This window comes from Labeo rohita, chromosome 16 (assembly GCF_022985175.1).
Source record: "Labeo rohita strain BAU-BD-2019 chromosome 16, IGBB_LRoh.1.0, whole genome shotgun sequence".
Taxonomy (NCBI): Eukaryota; Metazoa; Chordata; class Actinopteri; order Cypriniformes; family Cyprinidae; genus Labeo; species Labeo rohita.
Window position 1 is genome coordinate 8,972,258 of NC_066884.1, and position 16,132 is coordinate 8,988,389.

General features: G+C 35.7%; 1 protein-coding gene across 3 annotated transcripts; it reads left to right on the plus strand.

The window, feature by feature from the left end:
• Positions 1 to 1,051: 1,051 nt before the first annotated feature.
• kcnv1 (potassium voltage-gated channel modifier subfamily V member 1) lies at positions 1,052 to 13,721 on the plus strand. 3 transcript variants are annotated; one of them, XM_051130382.1, is made up of 4 exons: positions 1,052 to 1,435; positions 3,969 to 4,937; positions 11,092 to 11,648; positions 12,411 to 13,721. In XM_051130382.1, exons 2-3 carry the CDS (start codon positions 3,992 to 3,994, stop codon positions 11,601 to 11,603), a joined length of 1,458 nt encoding a protein of 485 aa, XP_050986339.1. In that variant the 5' UTR covers positions 1,052 to 1,435; positions 3,969 to 3,991; the 3' UTR covers positions 11,604 to 11,648; positions 12,411 to 13,721. The 3 variants fall into 3 exon arrangements, with proteins under 3 accessions (XP_050986339.1, XP_050986340.1, XP_050986338.1); XM_051130383.1 differs by having other exon boundaries at positions 11,092 to 11,318; positions 11,424 to 13,721; XM_051130381.1 differs by having other exon boundaries at positions 11,092 to 13,721.
• The last annotated feature ends 2,411 nt before the right edge of the window (positions 13,722 to 16,132 follow it).

Genomic DNA, 16,132 nt, shown 5'->3' on the forward strand with positions numbered 1-16,132 from the left:
TAACATTATACACTATACCATTCAAAAACGTGGAGTCAGTAATTTTTTATTTATTATTTGGGAAAGAAATTTTAGAAATTCATACTTTTATTTAGCGAGGATGCTTTAAATTGATCAAAAGTGATAATAAAGACATTTATAATGTTACAAAAGATTTATAATTCAGATAAATGCTGTTGTTCTGAACTTTCTATTCATCAAAGAAACCTGAAAAAATCTACCCAGCTGTTTTCAAAGTAATAAATGTTTCAAATCAGCATATTAGAATGATTTCTGGATCATGTGACTGGAGTAATGATGCTAAAAATTCAGCATTGAAATCAGAGTAATAAATTACATTTTACATTACACTTAAATAGATAAGTTATTTTAAATTGTAAAAAAAAAAAAAAAAAAAAATCTGAATGCTATTTTTGCTGTCCTTCGGATCAAATAAATTCAGGCCTGGTGAGCAGAAGAGACTTCTTTTAAAAAACATTTAAAATTTTACTGTTTAAAAACTTTCGACTGGTAGTGTATATATTCTGTGTGTACAGAAAATGTGTGCACTTTATAGCCTATATAGCAATAGTGATAGAATGGTATACTATTCTGACCAGATCTTCTACTGCATATCTGTGATCCATCTCACCTGCTGATTCAGTAATTACTCATTCATTCATTAACACATCATCAGTTATACAATTATGTAGTTATACAATATGCAGGCCTGCAATGAGATCAGAATGAAAGTAAATAAATTGTACATTTTACTGTTCCATCATGTGCTTCTACATTTCAGGTTTCCTAAAAGCAGGGACTAACAAACCTTTATAACCCTCTACAGAACCCAGTTTATTAGGTTTTATGCTATGAAAGCAACTCTGTAAAGCGACTCGCAGCTGCATGTCCACCCTGCTCATACTACCAAACCATGGACTTTGTTTTGAAATGTGTGGGAAAAGTTATTTGAATCAAGCGTAGGTTTAAGGCCAAAGTTGACCCACCCACGAGGAACAAAGCATGGTTTGCTTTTCTACGTGCTGCGCGCGCATACAAGCGTAGATCTCGTGACAGCGAAGGCTTTGATTTTTCCAGACGATTACAACGCGTCTAATTTTTTTTACTGGTTGTATTAAGTGTCTGGAGTTTGTTGCCTAGCAGCCTGAAAATGTCTCCTGATTGGTTGATAGCTCGCACTCTCTCCAGCGCGTCTTAAAACGCTTGTGAAAGGTGCACCAGCGCGCTTCAGAACTGTTCCGAACTCTGGTGAACCTGTGAAACCGTGAGCTGCATCGGTTCTTCACTGTGAACATTTTGGAACATTCGGTTTGCATTATGTACTTGAGTTTATCGACGGAGGATCAACATCTTTTGAAGTGGGAACAGAGTAAAGAGACAGATGGATCCAGCTCACCTCACACAAGCGCTTTCAGTGTAGGCTTATAGGCTGAAGGTGGGTGTCCACAGTTACTGTTATTCCTGTATGTTTTGTATTGTTTTAGATATTTTGCTAGCCTATTTTAAATGATGCATTAGTTTATGACTTACTTACATGCAGCGTATCAATGTGTTTTCTTTTTAGAATCCTGTAGACAACACTTTTAAAATAACTGACAAACAGTGCATGAATTTGCATTGAAGAGATGGACATTATTTTAATTTTTTAATATATTAATATGTTGTTGTTACTTCTCTGAGTATGTTTAACGTTGAACTAGGCTAGATTTTGTTTCTAAATAAAAGCTACTCAGTATCATTTTAGTAGAGCTAAAATGCGAACATTATTGTTTAGATGAAGTCTGCTTTTACTGATTTTATGCTCATCTAAAACAAGACAGTGTTGTCCTTTCCATTGCAGTCAATTATTTTAATGTTTTCATGTTGTTGAGAATGTAAACAAACACTTGCATCCTAAAATGTACTTTATTCTACATTGACTGGTTATATTCTAGTCAGAAATATAATCTAATGTGACTGGATTGACTGAGTATATTGGGTTACACCAATGAAAGTATTTTTAAGGATCAGATAAGCAGTGCATTGACAGTAGGTTGCTTTAGTGCATAAAAATAAATCTGTTTTAAAAGGTATTGTTCTCACAGTCTCCACATTGTGCTCAGATCTTTTAGTGTGGTCCCATGGGATCTTGTTAAAAATGCAGGCTTTAAAATGACCATCGTGACAATATTACAGAGGAGCTTACCAAAGAGAATTAATGATTACAAGAATAGTACCATTAGTTCAATTAATTAGACAGGCCAGCTAAAATATTTAAATCTCAACGTAGCTTTGAAGAAGTAGGACACTGCCAAAGGCTTCTTCTCCCTCCCACCGTGTCTGATGTCTGCCAGTGATGGCGTAAAAGAGAAAAAAATATTTTCATTAAGGGAATTTGCTCATTCAATACACAGGGCTTTCAATAAGTTAGCCTACTGTAAACACAGACTAAACAAACGGTCTTTTTATATTTATTAAAATGTGAGAATAGTAAAGCAGATGACGTGTTTTAATGTGTGGTATTATGCTGGATAATACATGCTACACTTAAATCTGTGTTAACGTCTTTTTAAACCCAGACTAAAGGTCAGATTTAACCCTAGGTTATGAAATTTTTAAGGTGTCAAGGTAAAACGTGTTGCTTGCATGTCACAGTGAAATTTTTAGCAGCAGGCAACCACCATATCAATGCTTATATCATTAAATGTTCGTGTGCTTTGTACAATTGCAGAAACTTGCAAAGCTGAAAAACATCAGCACAAAAGCATTAACTGGAGTTATGCAGGGACACAATTATTTTTTGCTGCATGATTCTGGAGACTTAAAGGCATAGTTCACCCAAAAATCACAGATCTGTCATCATTTACTTGCGTGTATGACTTTCTTTCCTCTGCGGAATACAAAAGAAGATATTTCAACAGTTTTGTAGTACAGTGAAAGTCAATGCCAATGTGGTCCAAAATGACCTTAAACACCACTGACCATCAATGAGATATTTGAAATATAGTACTTTAATATTTCAGAATATCTGAAAAAGAAAATCATACAGGTTTGGAAACACATGAGGGTGAACATTTTCATTTTAGGGTGAACTAACTTTCATTTTGTGCATTAGTTATCAACATTAACCAACGGTTTACATATACAGTGTAAAATCTTACCCAGCAGGCACTGGACGTCTATATAACGTCAGGTTGACGTTGGACATGATGTCGGACAGACGTTGCATTTTGGTTGAGAATGAAAATCATGTTGACGTCAGTATGCTGACATTGGTATTGGACATCAATTTAACATTGACATTAAACGTTGAATTTACATTGAATTTTGGTCAGCCGATGTCGCAACCGAAATTTAACCAAATATCAGCGTCTTATGATGTTGTGTGCCTGCTGGGTAAAAACTGACTAAAGAACATTTGTGACCCTGGACCACAAAACCAGTCATAAGAGTCAATTTTTTAAACTGAGATTTCTACATCATCTGAAAGCTGAATAAGCTATCCATTGATTTATGGTTTGTTAGGATAGAACAATATTTGGCCGAGAAATCTGGAATCTGAGGGTGCAAAAAAATCAAAATATTGAGAAAATCGCCTTTAAAGTTGTCTAAATGAAGTTCTTAGCAATGCATATTAAGTTTTGATATATTTATGGTAGGAAATTTACAAAATATCTTCATGGAACATGATCTTTACTACTGACTTTTGTTGGCTATTGCTACAAATATACCTGTGCTACTTACGACTGGTTTTGTGATCCAGGGAGACATTTACTAAACCATGATAAAGGAAGAAAAGTGTAAAACATGGAACATGATAACTCAAGATTTGTTCGCCGAGGGTTAAGACAGACAATTCAAAGTGTGAAAAGCTCAAATATATGTCAGTTTTATTCTAAATTTAGACCAGCAGGCAAATCCTCATTATTATTGATACTGCTCTTTCCAATCTGTCATACTAATGCACTTTCCTCCTCTTGATCTCTAAGGGTTCACCGTTACCCAGAACACCATGATCACGGATTCATCAAGTCCGGCAGAGTTCTACGAGGACAACGCTTCGCTGTTGTCCTTGGACTCTAGCGTGTTTTTCAGCGAGCCCGCGCTTCCAAGTGACGATCCACTGGACTTCTTCATTATAAATGTTGGAGGCAGCCGCTACATCCTCTCTCAGGAACTGCTGGCCTCTCACCCAGAGACTCGCCTGGGCAAGCTGGCACTCTCCAGTCGAGACTCTGCTTTGGATCTGTGCGACGATGCAGATTTCTTGGAGAACGAGTTCTTCTTTGACCGCAACTCGCAGACCTTTCAGTACATCATGAACTTCTACAAGACAGGTCACTTGCATGTGCGAGAGGAGCTGTGTGTGATTTCGTTCCTTCAGGAGATTGAATACTGGGGCATTGATGAGCTCCGCATAGACAGCTGTTGCAGAGACAAGTACTACCGCAGGAAGGAGATGAAGGAGTCGTTGGATATTCGTAAGGATGCTGATGTAATGGATAATGAGGAGGAGGACTTCACCGGTGTTTTGTGCCAGGACTTACGCCAGCGTCTATGGGACATTATGGAGAAGCCAGACTCCTCTAAGGCAGCCAAAACTTTTGGAACGCTATCCATGTTCTTTGTGGTGGTGTCCATCGTGAACATGGCTCTGATCTCACTGGACTTCGCTATACTTGGTGCACCCATCATCTTGGACGCTCTTGAGTACATTTGTATCATTTGGTTCACCGGTGAGCTGGTGCTCAGGTTCATGTGTGTTAGAGATAAATGTAGGTTCAGCAGGAGTGTGGTGAATATCATTGACCTACTGGCTATTCTGCCCTTCTATGTGACTCTGGCTGTGGAGAGCCTGCATGGAGGATCTACGGAGTTGGAGAACGTTGGACGGGTAGTTCAGGTGCTGCGGCTAATGAGGTCTCTGAGGATGCTTAAACTTGGCCGACACTCAACAGGTGACATATCAATTGAAATATATCATAAAATTATGCACTACTGGTTCAGATGTTTGGGGTTGGTAAAAATTTGTTTTTGAAAGAAGTGTCCTATGCTCAATAGTGCTACATTTATTTGATCAAACATTCAGTAGAAACAGTATTAATGTGAAATATTATTACTAAGGGTCGATATGTATTTTAATTTATTTTGAACCGATATGGCATAAAAATTAAAATTTATGTAAAAATTAAGAATAACAAGGGCTCTGACAAAAACTTTCTTTAAATACTTTTAAATTATTTTGTTGGCAAATCAGTTTTTCAGGACTGATGCTAATACCGATTATTACAGAACAAGAAGACAGATAACCGATATTTTGAACTAATATGGCGTAAAAATGAAAATTAATGTCAAAATTAGGAATAACAAGGGTTCTGACAAAACTTTCTTTGAATGCTTTTAAATTATTTGATCAGCAAATCGTTTTGTGTCAGGGCTGATGCCAGTACCAATTATTACAGATCAAGAGGGCCGATAACCGATATTTTGAACTGATATGGCGTAAAAATGAAAAATAATGTCAAAATTAAGAATAAAAAGGGCTCTGACAAAAACTTTCTTTAAATTCTTTAAAAATATTTTATCTGCAAATTGTTTTTTCAGGGCTGATGCCGATACTGATTATAATAGCTCAAGAAGACCAATAACTGATATTTTGAACCGATATGGTGTAAAAATGAAAATTAATGTCAAAATTAAGAATAACACGGGTTCTGACAAAAAATTTCTTGTAATGTATTTAAATTATTTTATTGGCAAATCGGTTTTGAAAATGACCCATACCGATAACCATAAAAATAAAACTGCCAAAAATTGGCCAGGCTGATAATCATTCGACCCCTAATCATTACAATGTAAAATTTTTATTTTAATATATTTTAAAGTGCAATTTATTCCTCAGATGGCAAAGCTGAATTTTCAGCAGCCATGAGTGTTAGATAATCCTTCAGAAAGTTTTATAATATGCTGATTTGCCGCCCAAGAAAAATGTATTATTAATGTTGAAAACAGTAATGCAATGTTTTTGTCGAATAATATTTTTTAATTGTGGAAACCATGATAATTTTTTTTTATTGATTCTTTGACTATTATAACGTTTAAAAGAATAGCATTTTTTAAAAATGGAAATCTTTTGTAGCATTACAAATGTCTGTACTGTCATTTTTTATCATTTAATGCAATTTTTTGTTATTTAAAATATCTTACTGACCCCAAACTTTTGAACAGTTGTGTACTTTTTTGTAATTAAAAAAACAAACAAACACACATAGATTAAAATTGAAGTAATTTACTGAGTCTATCTTATGTTCACACATGCACTACTGCAGGTTGCAAATATTTAAACATATTGAATCAAGTGCACCAGATTTGCCATTGGTACTCGCAAAACACAGAACTGACCAGTTTGAAAATATGTAAATACATATATTGCAGTGTTATCTCTCAACCAATTTGTACATATTTTATAAGGTGGTTAATTTGTACAACCTTACTCATATGTTTTTGTATGTTGTATAGGTTTAAAGGCAGGGTTAGAGGTTGTACGAATTCCTACAAATATGGCACCTACGATTTTTCACAAATCGTACAAATTTGTATGCCTTAGCCACCTCATAAAATATGTTCAAACTGCCGTAAGATCGGGTTGTATATTGATGTTTACGGTTCAAGGCAAGACTTTCATCCAATAAATGTTTAAATGTTAGTCTGTTTTTCACATGAAGCATCATAAACTAGACATGACTTAAAGTTTAATTTTAGTAAATGCAAAAAGGATTCCACTATATCAAAAAAAGCAAATTGAAAAATACAAAAAAATTCCACCAATTACATTTCACCTTTACAGTAAAATCAAAGTTGAAACCTCTATTAAACATTATGAATTTATTTATAAACTAAGAAAAAATGTGTTGAAGCTCTGCATATAAAATGATATAAACAATATATCATCAAATGGAACACACATCCTACTTTTTAGCAGTCCACTGGGAAATTTGGGCATTTTAACACTCTGTCCTGATGGATTTGCAACCTGGGGAATGAAATAATTCATGAAGATGTCAGCCTATTTTGGGGAGAGTGAGTAAATTTATTCATCCATTCATATTTTGACAGTATCCCAGAGAGACTTAGAGGAAGATCCTTAGACACACAAACAGTTACTGAGCACAGACTTGTGGCTTTGATCTTGCATTTTTGTGGAAGGAAAGAATCTCTTTCTAAGATGCAGCCACAAAGTCATGAATAATTAAATGGCATGATATGCTGAGCTAAAAGAGGAGGGTACAGTTGGGGAATTTGGTGGGACTGGGGCTTATCATGCCAACTTTCATGTGGAAATGTGAAATAAGTGAAAACAGTGTTTTATAATTAATCCTTTGGATGTAAATTATTTTCAGAAGTTTGTGTTTAAAGGAGATAAGGCATATTTTGTGGCTAAACAACGGACTGAATTTTCACAGGGTCTCGCTATCATTCTGTTTAGGTTTAACACATTTCTAAGCAGACAATGTCTGTTCTGTTGTCAGGATAAATATCTGAAGTAAACACTGACAGATAATCCACCGAGGCAACGGCAGAGCCTATTTTCATATCCGTCACATTTTAATAACGGGGTCCCTCTTGTGTACAGCATTCTCTGAAGGTGTTTATTCCCAGTAGTAGCTCATCTGATCAGAAACAAACCAAATGAAAATGAACAGAGTCAGGCAAACAGTCCCTACAGTCGTAAACATCAAATATAAGCTGTGTTCAGACAAATGTGACACTTTAGTCAAGATGAGAATGGAAAAAAATAATTCAATATCAATCTTTTGAATGCTCCCCTGTGCATTTTCATTTTCTCAAAATAGAATCCCAGTTCTTCACCAGCCATACTTGACTCTAGAACCTCAGACGTGGATCAAGAGGCTGTAAAAGTCAGCGTATTAATGACAAAATACGGTTTCTACTTCTAAAAATAAAGACGTTTTGATATGCACAATAAGTAGGCTAGGTGTCGACTTTAGATGCTTGATGCTCTTTCTGTAAATGTATTCAGCGAGGCCGCTAAAAAAAGAATAAATAAAGCTTTTCTCAGGAAGACGTGCCATTTCGGAGTGAGAAAGTGTAGCTGCTGTTCTCAGGTGTCTATATTTAAAGACTAGAATCTCTTGGATGATTTGATTACCGTTATATTACTTGACTGATTGTTTGCAGTAATATTCACACATTGGAAGATGCAAATTTAGAGTTTTTTTCTATATATACTACAAAAGAAGTTTAGGTGCTATGGGATCTAACCTATATAAGCTGACACAATGTAAAGCATGATCATATAAAAATTTGTTTCTACACACTTTTATCCTGTCTAAGAGAAGTTCATGCTTTCTGTAGAACATGTTACACCCAAAATAAAATCATGCGGTCGGTGATTCAAATTCTATCAACAGCATCTAGGTAGACAGGTAATGATTTGGCATGCAAATTGTTCAGTAATCATTGGCTACACTTCAATTGGTCAGTGGCAAATGAGGTCAGATATTAAATTGTTTGAGCATCATGTTGAAAAAAGATAAAACAAGTATAACACTTGCTGTAGCTTTATTCAGTTCAGAGTTCAGTGCATTGGGGAACGTTAACACAAATTACACAAATTATCCGAAAGTGCCATAATTTCTTTCCTCCCCTAATAATTTGAGAGGTCTCTCCTTTTTCATGCTATTGTTTAAAGGTTAAAAGTAATTATGTAATTAAGTTAATTACTTGTTGTAGTCTCTATCCTATTGATGTGCAGTAATAATGTTAAAATTAGGGCTGTTGATTTCATTTATTTAGCTTTATTTAATAATAAAGCATTGGAAAAAATATAAAGTATTTTTATTTCAATTAAAAGTAAAAACAAAATCACTTATCTGATATGAAAAAAAAAACACTATCCACCACCTTTTTTCTTTAAAGCCAAAGCAGTGTTGCCAAGTCCACGGTTTTCCAGTGGAATTGCACTACTTTAACACTGTTGCCGCAAGTTGTTTTTCATGTCTGCGGATTTAAGCAACCCCAATGATGTTATTTATCCCCTGAAATTTGAATTTTTCCAGGGGAATCCCACCAAAAAAAGCGTATTTTACCACTTAGGATGTGATTTTTATTGGGGAACCCCACTAGAACATAACTGGGCTAGTTTTGGGCTAGTTTTGAGTAGCATTTGGGCAGGTTTTGTCGTGAAAACCTGGCAACCCTGCGCTGGAAGTAAGCCTATGTGCTCATAAACAAGATAATTCATTAAAATAATATGGTAACACACACCAATTTGCAATATCAAGCAGAAAAACAAGCTGTTTTGTACAGTTAAAAATAGCTGGACGCAGATGAGACTGGAAGTCAGATCCATAAAATTTACAAATGGCCACACCCACTTTTATGGGAAGAAGAACGTGGATATTGAGTTTTAAAGTCACTTTTTTAATGTCTATTCAATTATTCATTTAAATAATTTTGGAATTATTTGCAGTTTATTACTTAATCTGAATATTATGTAATTGATTGAAAATCCTAAAATTTAAAAAGTAATATTAGTATCATGGCCTGTGCACATCTTTACAACTTCCTTTCTTCTGTGGAACACAAAAGATTTTTTCAAAAATGTTGGTAACTTAACAGTTTTGTTTCCCATTGACTTCCATTTTAATTTTTGTCCATACAGTGGAAGTCAATGGGAAATTAAACTGTTTAGTTTAAATTTCTTATTTTGTGTTCCACAAAGGAAAGCAAGCCATACAGGTTTGGAACAACATATAATTTTCGTTTTTGGGTGAACCAACCCATTGCATCTGTTCAGAACGATACATTTTAAAAATACTGGGATAAAAACAACCCAACTTAGGTTATTTGGCAACCCAGCGCTGGCTAAATATTGGACAGAACACATGCTGGGTTATTTTGACCCAGCTGGTTGGGTTAAATGTTTTTAGCAATCATGCTGGGTTATTTTATTTAGGTCAACAATTGTTTAAATATTATTATATTGATGGCTTAAAATGGACTGGAACTTATAAAAAACACACAGAATTACTAGAGGCAACAGCAATAACCAAAAGATGAACGTTTATTATTAAGCAAGAACACATAGAAATACAAGACAAATTGAATTTATTTGGGTGAATACAACATAATTTACAATATTACATACATTCAAAAATCGTTTAACAAGCATTTTAGACATAAAAATGCAATGTTTAAAAGTAGCATTTTAATATTAGTGTATTCAACCATTCTCTGTAAACGTTTTTTACCAAAATAGCACTAATTCTGATCCTGGTGTGTTGCTGAAGTCTGAGCCAGTGAAGGGCTGCTGTTCACTGGGGTAACTGCAAACTTCAGACCGCGGCCTCGCGTTCATTCGTAGCTAAAAGATGCCGTGACTGACTCCAAAAACTGCCCATAAACAAACAGTACTGCCACTAGAGAGCATCAAATTAAATTAAACTCAGTTCTACAACAAATAAAATCCATATATTTTATGCAAGGCAAAAGGCGTTACCAGGGGACACCCACTAAAACATGATTGGGCTAGTTTTGGGCTAGTGTTGCGTAGCAATTGGACGGGTTTTGTTGTGAAAACCTGGCAACCCTGCATGGAAGTAAGCCTATGTGCTCATAATCAAGATAATACATTAAAATAATATGGTAAGACACACCAATTTGCAATATCAAGCAGAAAAACGAGCTGTTTTGCTCGAGGACTCAAAAAGCCTATGCTTTGACTGTAACTCAGCAGCTGGGTTGTTTCGTCAGAGACAGGCTTAACCCAGTGGTTGGACAGAAAAAATAACCAGCGTTAAAAATGACCCAGCAACTTAGTTACAGAAAAACTACCCAGCACCTGGGTGAAAATATAAAAAAAACACTTAATAAAATGACCCAACATGCTGAACCCATCATTTGTGTTAAAAAAAACAACCCAGCATTTTTAGAGTGTACCAATATTCACATGGAAGATTTTTCTGAATTGATTTGAAAACGTGTAAATATTGTTTGGCTTCCATTCTTCTCACTGACAAGTTTGACAAACATTGTGTTGGTGTGGATAGGCTATTAGATGAAGTGACTCTGTTTCTTTGTGTGTTCCAGGTCTAAAGTCTTTGGGTATGACGATCGCCCAATGCTACGAGGAAGTTGGCCTCCTAATGCTGTTTCTTTCTGTGGGCATCTCCATCTTCGCCACAGTGGAATACGCCATTGAACACGACATGCCAGAGACCACCTTCACCAACGTACCCAGCGCCTGGTGGTGGGCCACCACGTCTATGACCACGGTCGGGTACGGAGACATCCGTCCGGACACGGCGCTAGGAAAGGTAATGGCCTTCATTTGCATCCTATCCGGCATTCTTATTCTCGCGCTGCCTATCGCCATCATCAACGATCGGTTCTCCGCCTGCTACTTCACGCTTAAAATGAAGGAAGCGGCGCTGCGGCACGGGGAGGCGCTGAAGCGACTGACGCGCAGCTCGGCCTCGGATATGTCGGCGATAGGGGTGAACCTGCGGGACGCCTACGCCAGAAGCGTGCTGGAGATGCTGCGGCTGCAGGGGCGAGAGCGAGCCAGCACACGCAGCAGTGCAGGAGATCTCTGGTGGTAACAATAGGCCTGCAAGCTGGCGGAGAGAGAGACTGAGAGAGAACAAGTGAGTGTGAGAATGACCTCATAAGAAATCAAAATTTGTTTTATCTCTTTGTAGAGTTTATTGCATTAGGAAAACATACTGTAACTTGCCTCAAATTTCTTTATTTGAATCATACAGCAAAAACAACTGAACGTTCTCATGTTTCTGATGCCACAGATCTAACTTTGTGATTCTGTAACAATCTAATGCAGCTTTGCAAAGTGGCTAAAGTTGTAAAACTGTATTAGAAATGAGCGCAAACCTGCAGCTTGCAGATAAAGTGCTGCTGCTCTTTTCACATGCAAATGGGGCATTTCTTAATGTTGCAATGTAATGGAAGTAGCAACAGATCTTTTCTTCCATACTGTGATGTTAATTATCGAAAAAGGCTACTTGGTTCAGTTGTTGACTGGATGGAGGCAGTCAATTGTAAGAAAGCGGTAGAGTGGTAGTTAAGCCAAAAATGGCAATTCTGTCATCATTTACTGACTTTCATGTCGTTTCAAACCTATGTGACTTCCGTTCTTCTGCACTCTTAGAAATAAAGGTTTTAAAAGGGTATTTTTGCAGGGATCCATAGAAGAACTATTTTTGGTTCCCCAAAGAACCTTTCAGTAAACAGTTCCTAAAAGTACCATTTTGCAGAACATTTAAAAAAACTGCATTTGAAAGGTTCCATGGATGTTCAATGTTCTTTATAGAACCAATGATACCAATAAAGAACCTTTATTTTTAAAGAGTGTGTGGAATTTAGAATGTTTGGGTTCTCATTGACTTTCATAGTATGGATGAAAAATACACTGGATGAAGATGGGAACCAAAACCAATTGATTACCAACGGTGCTCAAAATGTCTTCAAAATGACATGAGGGTGAGTAAATAATCAAGTTATTACATTTTGATTAAAGATTGTGAAGTCAAAAAATGTTTAAAAATGAAACTTATATAGTTGAATCATTCAGAATAAGATTAATAACATGCATTTAGAAAATAGATGAAGATTTCATGGCATTTAATGGCAACTTTAAACGCACAAGCAGCAAAAACAAGACCATTTAACAGAGTAGAAAATGGTCTTAAATTACAATTGTTATTATAAATGATAAAATAATGAATCTAAATTGTTGTATACATTTTATTTTTAAAAACTTGACATTGAACCTCAGGGAAAAATGTAAATGTTAAAGTCAAAAGTATATAAAAGGGATAGTTCACGCAAAAATGAATATTACCCCATGATTTACTCACCCTAAAGCCGTCGCAGGTGTATATGACTTTCTTCTTTCAGACGAATACAATTGGAGTTATCTTAAAAAATGTCCTGGTTCTTCCAAGCTTTATAAAGGCAGTCAATGGCTGTTGTGATTTTGAAGTCTAATAAACTGCATCTATCCATTACAAAAAGTACTCCACACAGCTCTGGGGGGTTAATAAAGGTTATCTGAAGCAAATCGATGCATTTTTGTACTATATAAACCATAATCTCTAGCTTTGTCTAACTGTCGTAATCATGTGCACAAGAGTGGCGTTTTAGCAGATAACTTTATTAGACTTTAAAATCTCAACAGCCATTCACTGCCATTATAAAGCTTCTAAGAGGACATTTTTAATATAACTCTGATTGTATTAGTCTAAAAGAAGAACGTTATATACATTTAGAATGGCTTGAGGGTAAGTAAATCATTGGGTAATTTTCATTTATGGTTAAACTATCCTTTTAACACTCCTTTTAAGGTGAAGTGTATGATTTCTGCACCACTAATGGCACAAAACAGAATTGCAAAAATAAAGACATAGTCAAACATGTTTGCCAAACACTGCCATTGGCTGGACAACAGTTGGCCCCACCCCAAAACTCGCACTATTGGTTGAATCAGTGTTGTTATGCTGCTTAAAGAACCAAAGCAATTCACATTTTGACTGAATCAACCTTTGAATGACTTCAAATTGTCTCTGCACGTTAAGCTGGGAGATGTATTTTAATGTGAAATTACAATCAACAAAATGATTTTTCAAAATTGCTACATGCCTAATCCGTTCATCTTTGTGCAACCCATAGATTGTTTGTAATATAAATAGTTTTTACTGTTCCATTCGAAGACATGTAATAAAATCTCTGTCTGAATTTTCAAGTTTGGGTTGTGTTTTTAAGGTCTGCATTTACATCAAAACAACACTTTTTCCTGTGGATATTTCCTGTGACTTGTTGATCTTTTTAAAATACCACAAATGGCCGGAAGATTACGATGACCTTGTAAGACCAACAGGTCTGCTCAAAGACGCATGGCTTATTTGACACAATTCTCTAACACAGCTGCAGCTAAACATTCAAAGCTTAAAAGCTTAGAGAGAATCAGTCGCAGTGATTTGCACTGCAGGAACATGTTATTACATGACAAGATATGACATGTAAATGATAACAAGCCTTTAAAGCCTTTAAACTCTTTAAACTAAGTTTCAGTGAAATTTATTATAATGAAATAGAAGAAACAAACTTTCATTCTGATCCCCAGATTCATTTATTTCCAAGTAACTAATTCTGTATCATTTGTGCTAGAAAGATTAATAACATATTCATTTTTGTGGCTGTGCCAGTTATTTTCTAAGTGATTTGAATTAAAGGAGCACAGCGAGACAAGATGAGCGTTTGACATTAAAAAGTATATAAATTGTATTATTTTTATAAAAATTACGTTTCGCTAAATAAGACCCTTCTTCCTCGGCTGGGATCATTAAACTGCATTTTGGAAGTTCAAAATCGGGTTCAAAACCTTATCGGTGCCATTATAAAGCTGAATGAAGAAAATTCCTGAAATGTTTCCCTCAAAAACATAATTTCTTTACGGCTGAAGAAAGAAAGACATGAACATCTTGGATGACAAAGGGTGAGTACATTATCTGTCCATTTTTGTTCTGGAAGTGAACTTGAACTGCTGAATGGATTCGAAAATGGTAAAACTCAGCTGTTTAACTCTAGGGGGAGTTGGACAATGAGCCTATTTTCAAAAAGTGGAGTGTTCCTTTAAGATTTTTCGTCCAGTCTACAAAATAATAGGTGAAAAAATATCCTTTTCAATGAAGGAGGGATATGAATGAATGAGCCATATCTAGCAACCACATAGCATCATTTTAGCTTGAGCAGTCAATTTTCTCATGGAATAAAAATATGTAAAATTCCAGGTTGAAAATAATCAACGAAAAGCCTCCTTGTCTGTGAAAAAGACATCACCAGGCTTGCTGTGCTAATAAATCCACTGAATCCAAGCTGAATGCTAAATCCACAGCCTGGAGATATGTTGGATTTGTGCTATTTCTATCTCTTGTGCCTTTTGAAAACTTTCCAGATGAACAAGAATACCTCCTCTCAATCGCTCATGATATATCAGACTATGAAAGTCCTTAAATGGTGCTTTGATTCCTCTAACAGCAGATTGCACATCTTGTTCCCAGGACATTTAAGGGATACCGGTTCAAACTCCCAAAGATGTTTAAATGCCTTAAGGAAGTAAAAACTCTGTAACCATCTAAATGCACCTAAAAATAAAAGATTCTATGACAACCACTGCAGTTAAAAGTGAAGCAAACTTTCTATGTGCAAAACTCTCTGTGGGTGTCCCATTTCTGTCATTAGTGGATCGTTTTCAGCTGGAACACTTAAGGGCCTGCAAAAAAAAATGTTAATAAATGTCACTTTTTTTCTTTAGAGGTTGTTCTAGATTTTAATTAAATCTACAGCAGATAAAATTGTCTTTGACTTTGAATCCTACGTGAATTGTACAGCGAGATAAAAATTTTGTTTGAACCTGTAGTTAATAAAATATCTCCATTTTGTGTGTGTGTTCAGTATGAAAATTAGATTTTCATTCTTCATTTTTTCCAACTACATTCATAAAATTCAAATTGACTTGATTCAATTGGGACTCAGTTAGAGGAAAACAGCACTCTACATGCTCTGGTTGAGCTATATATAGGATGCATTTGAATGTGTTTGATCTACAGATAAGGGTTGTGTCTATTCCCTAGGTGACTGACGCTTTCCCAACCTGTCTTCCTGGCTCCAGAAAATTCAGAGTCCAGAAGGCCCGTGTGTAATTAGAGTGCACTGTCTGTCCAGCTGCATTTGTGAGTGTGTGTATACAGGTCTGTGTGCATGCATGCATGCATGAGTTGAAATGAACGGGACAAGGCAAAAAAAGAGAAGATATAAAAAAGACCTAAGGGAAGTCACCGGTTTAAAGAGGTTTACACTTACTGTCATGGCAATAATCTGCTATTTTTCCAGGTCAAAGTGTACTGTGGTTAAAAAAACGTGTATGAAATATAGAAGTAATACAATTTGTACAAAAAGAGAGAAATGTGAAATGTAGATCACATTCATGCTTTTATATGGCAGTAAGCATTAAATTGAGCAAAAGTGGCAGTAAAGATTGGATCACGATTTCCACAAGAGATATTAAGCAGCAAAACTGTTTTCAACATTGATAATAATAATGATTTTCAATATA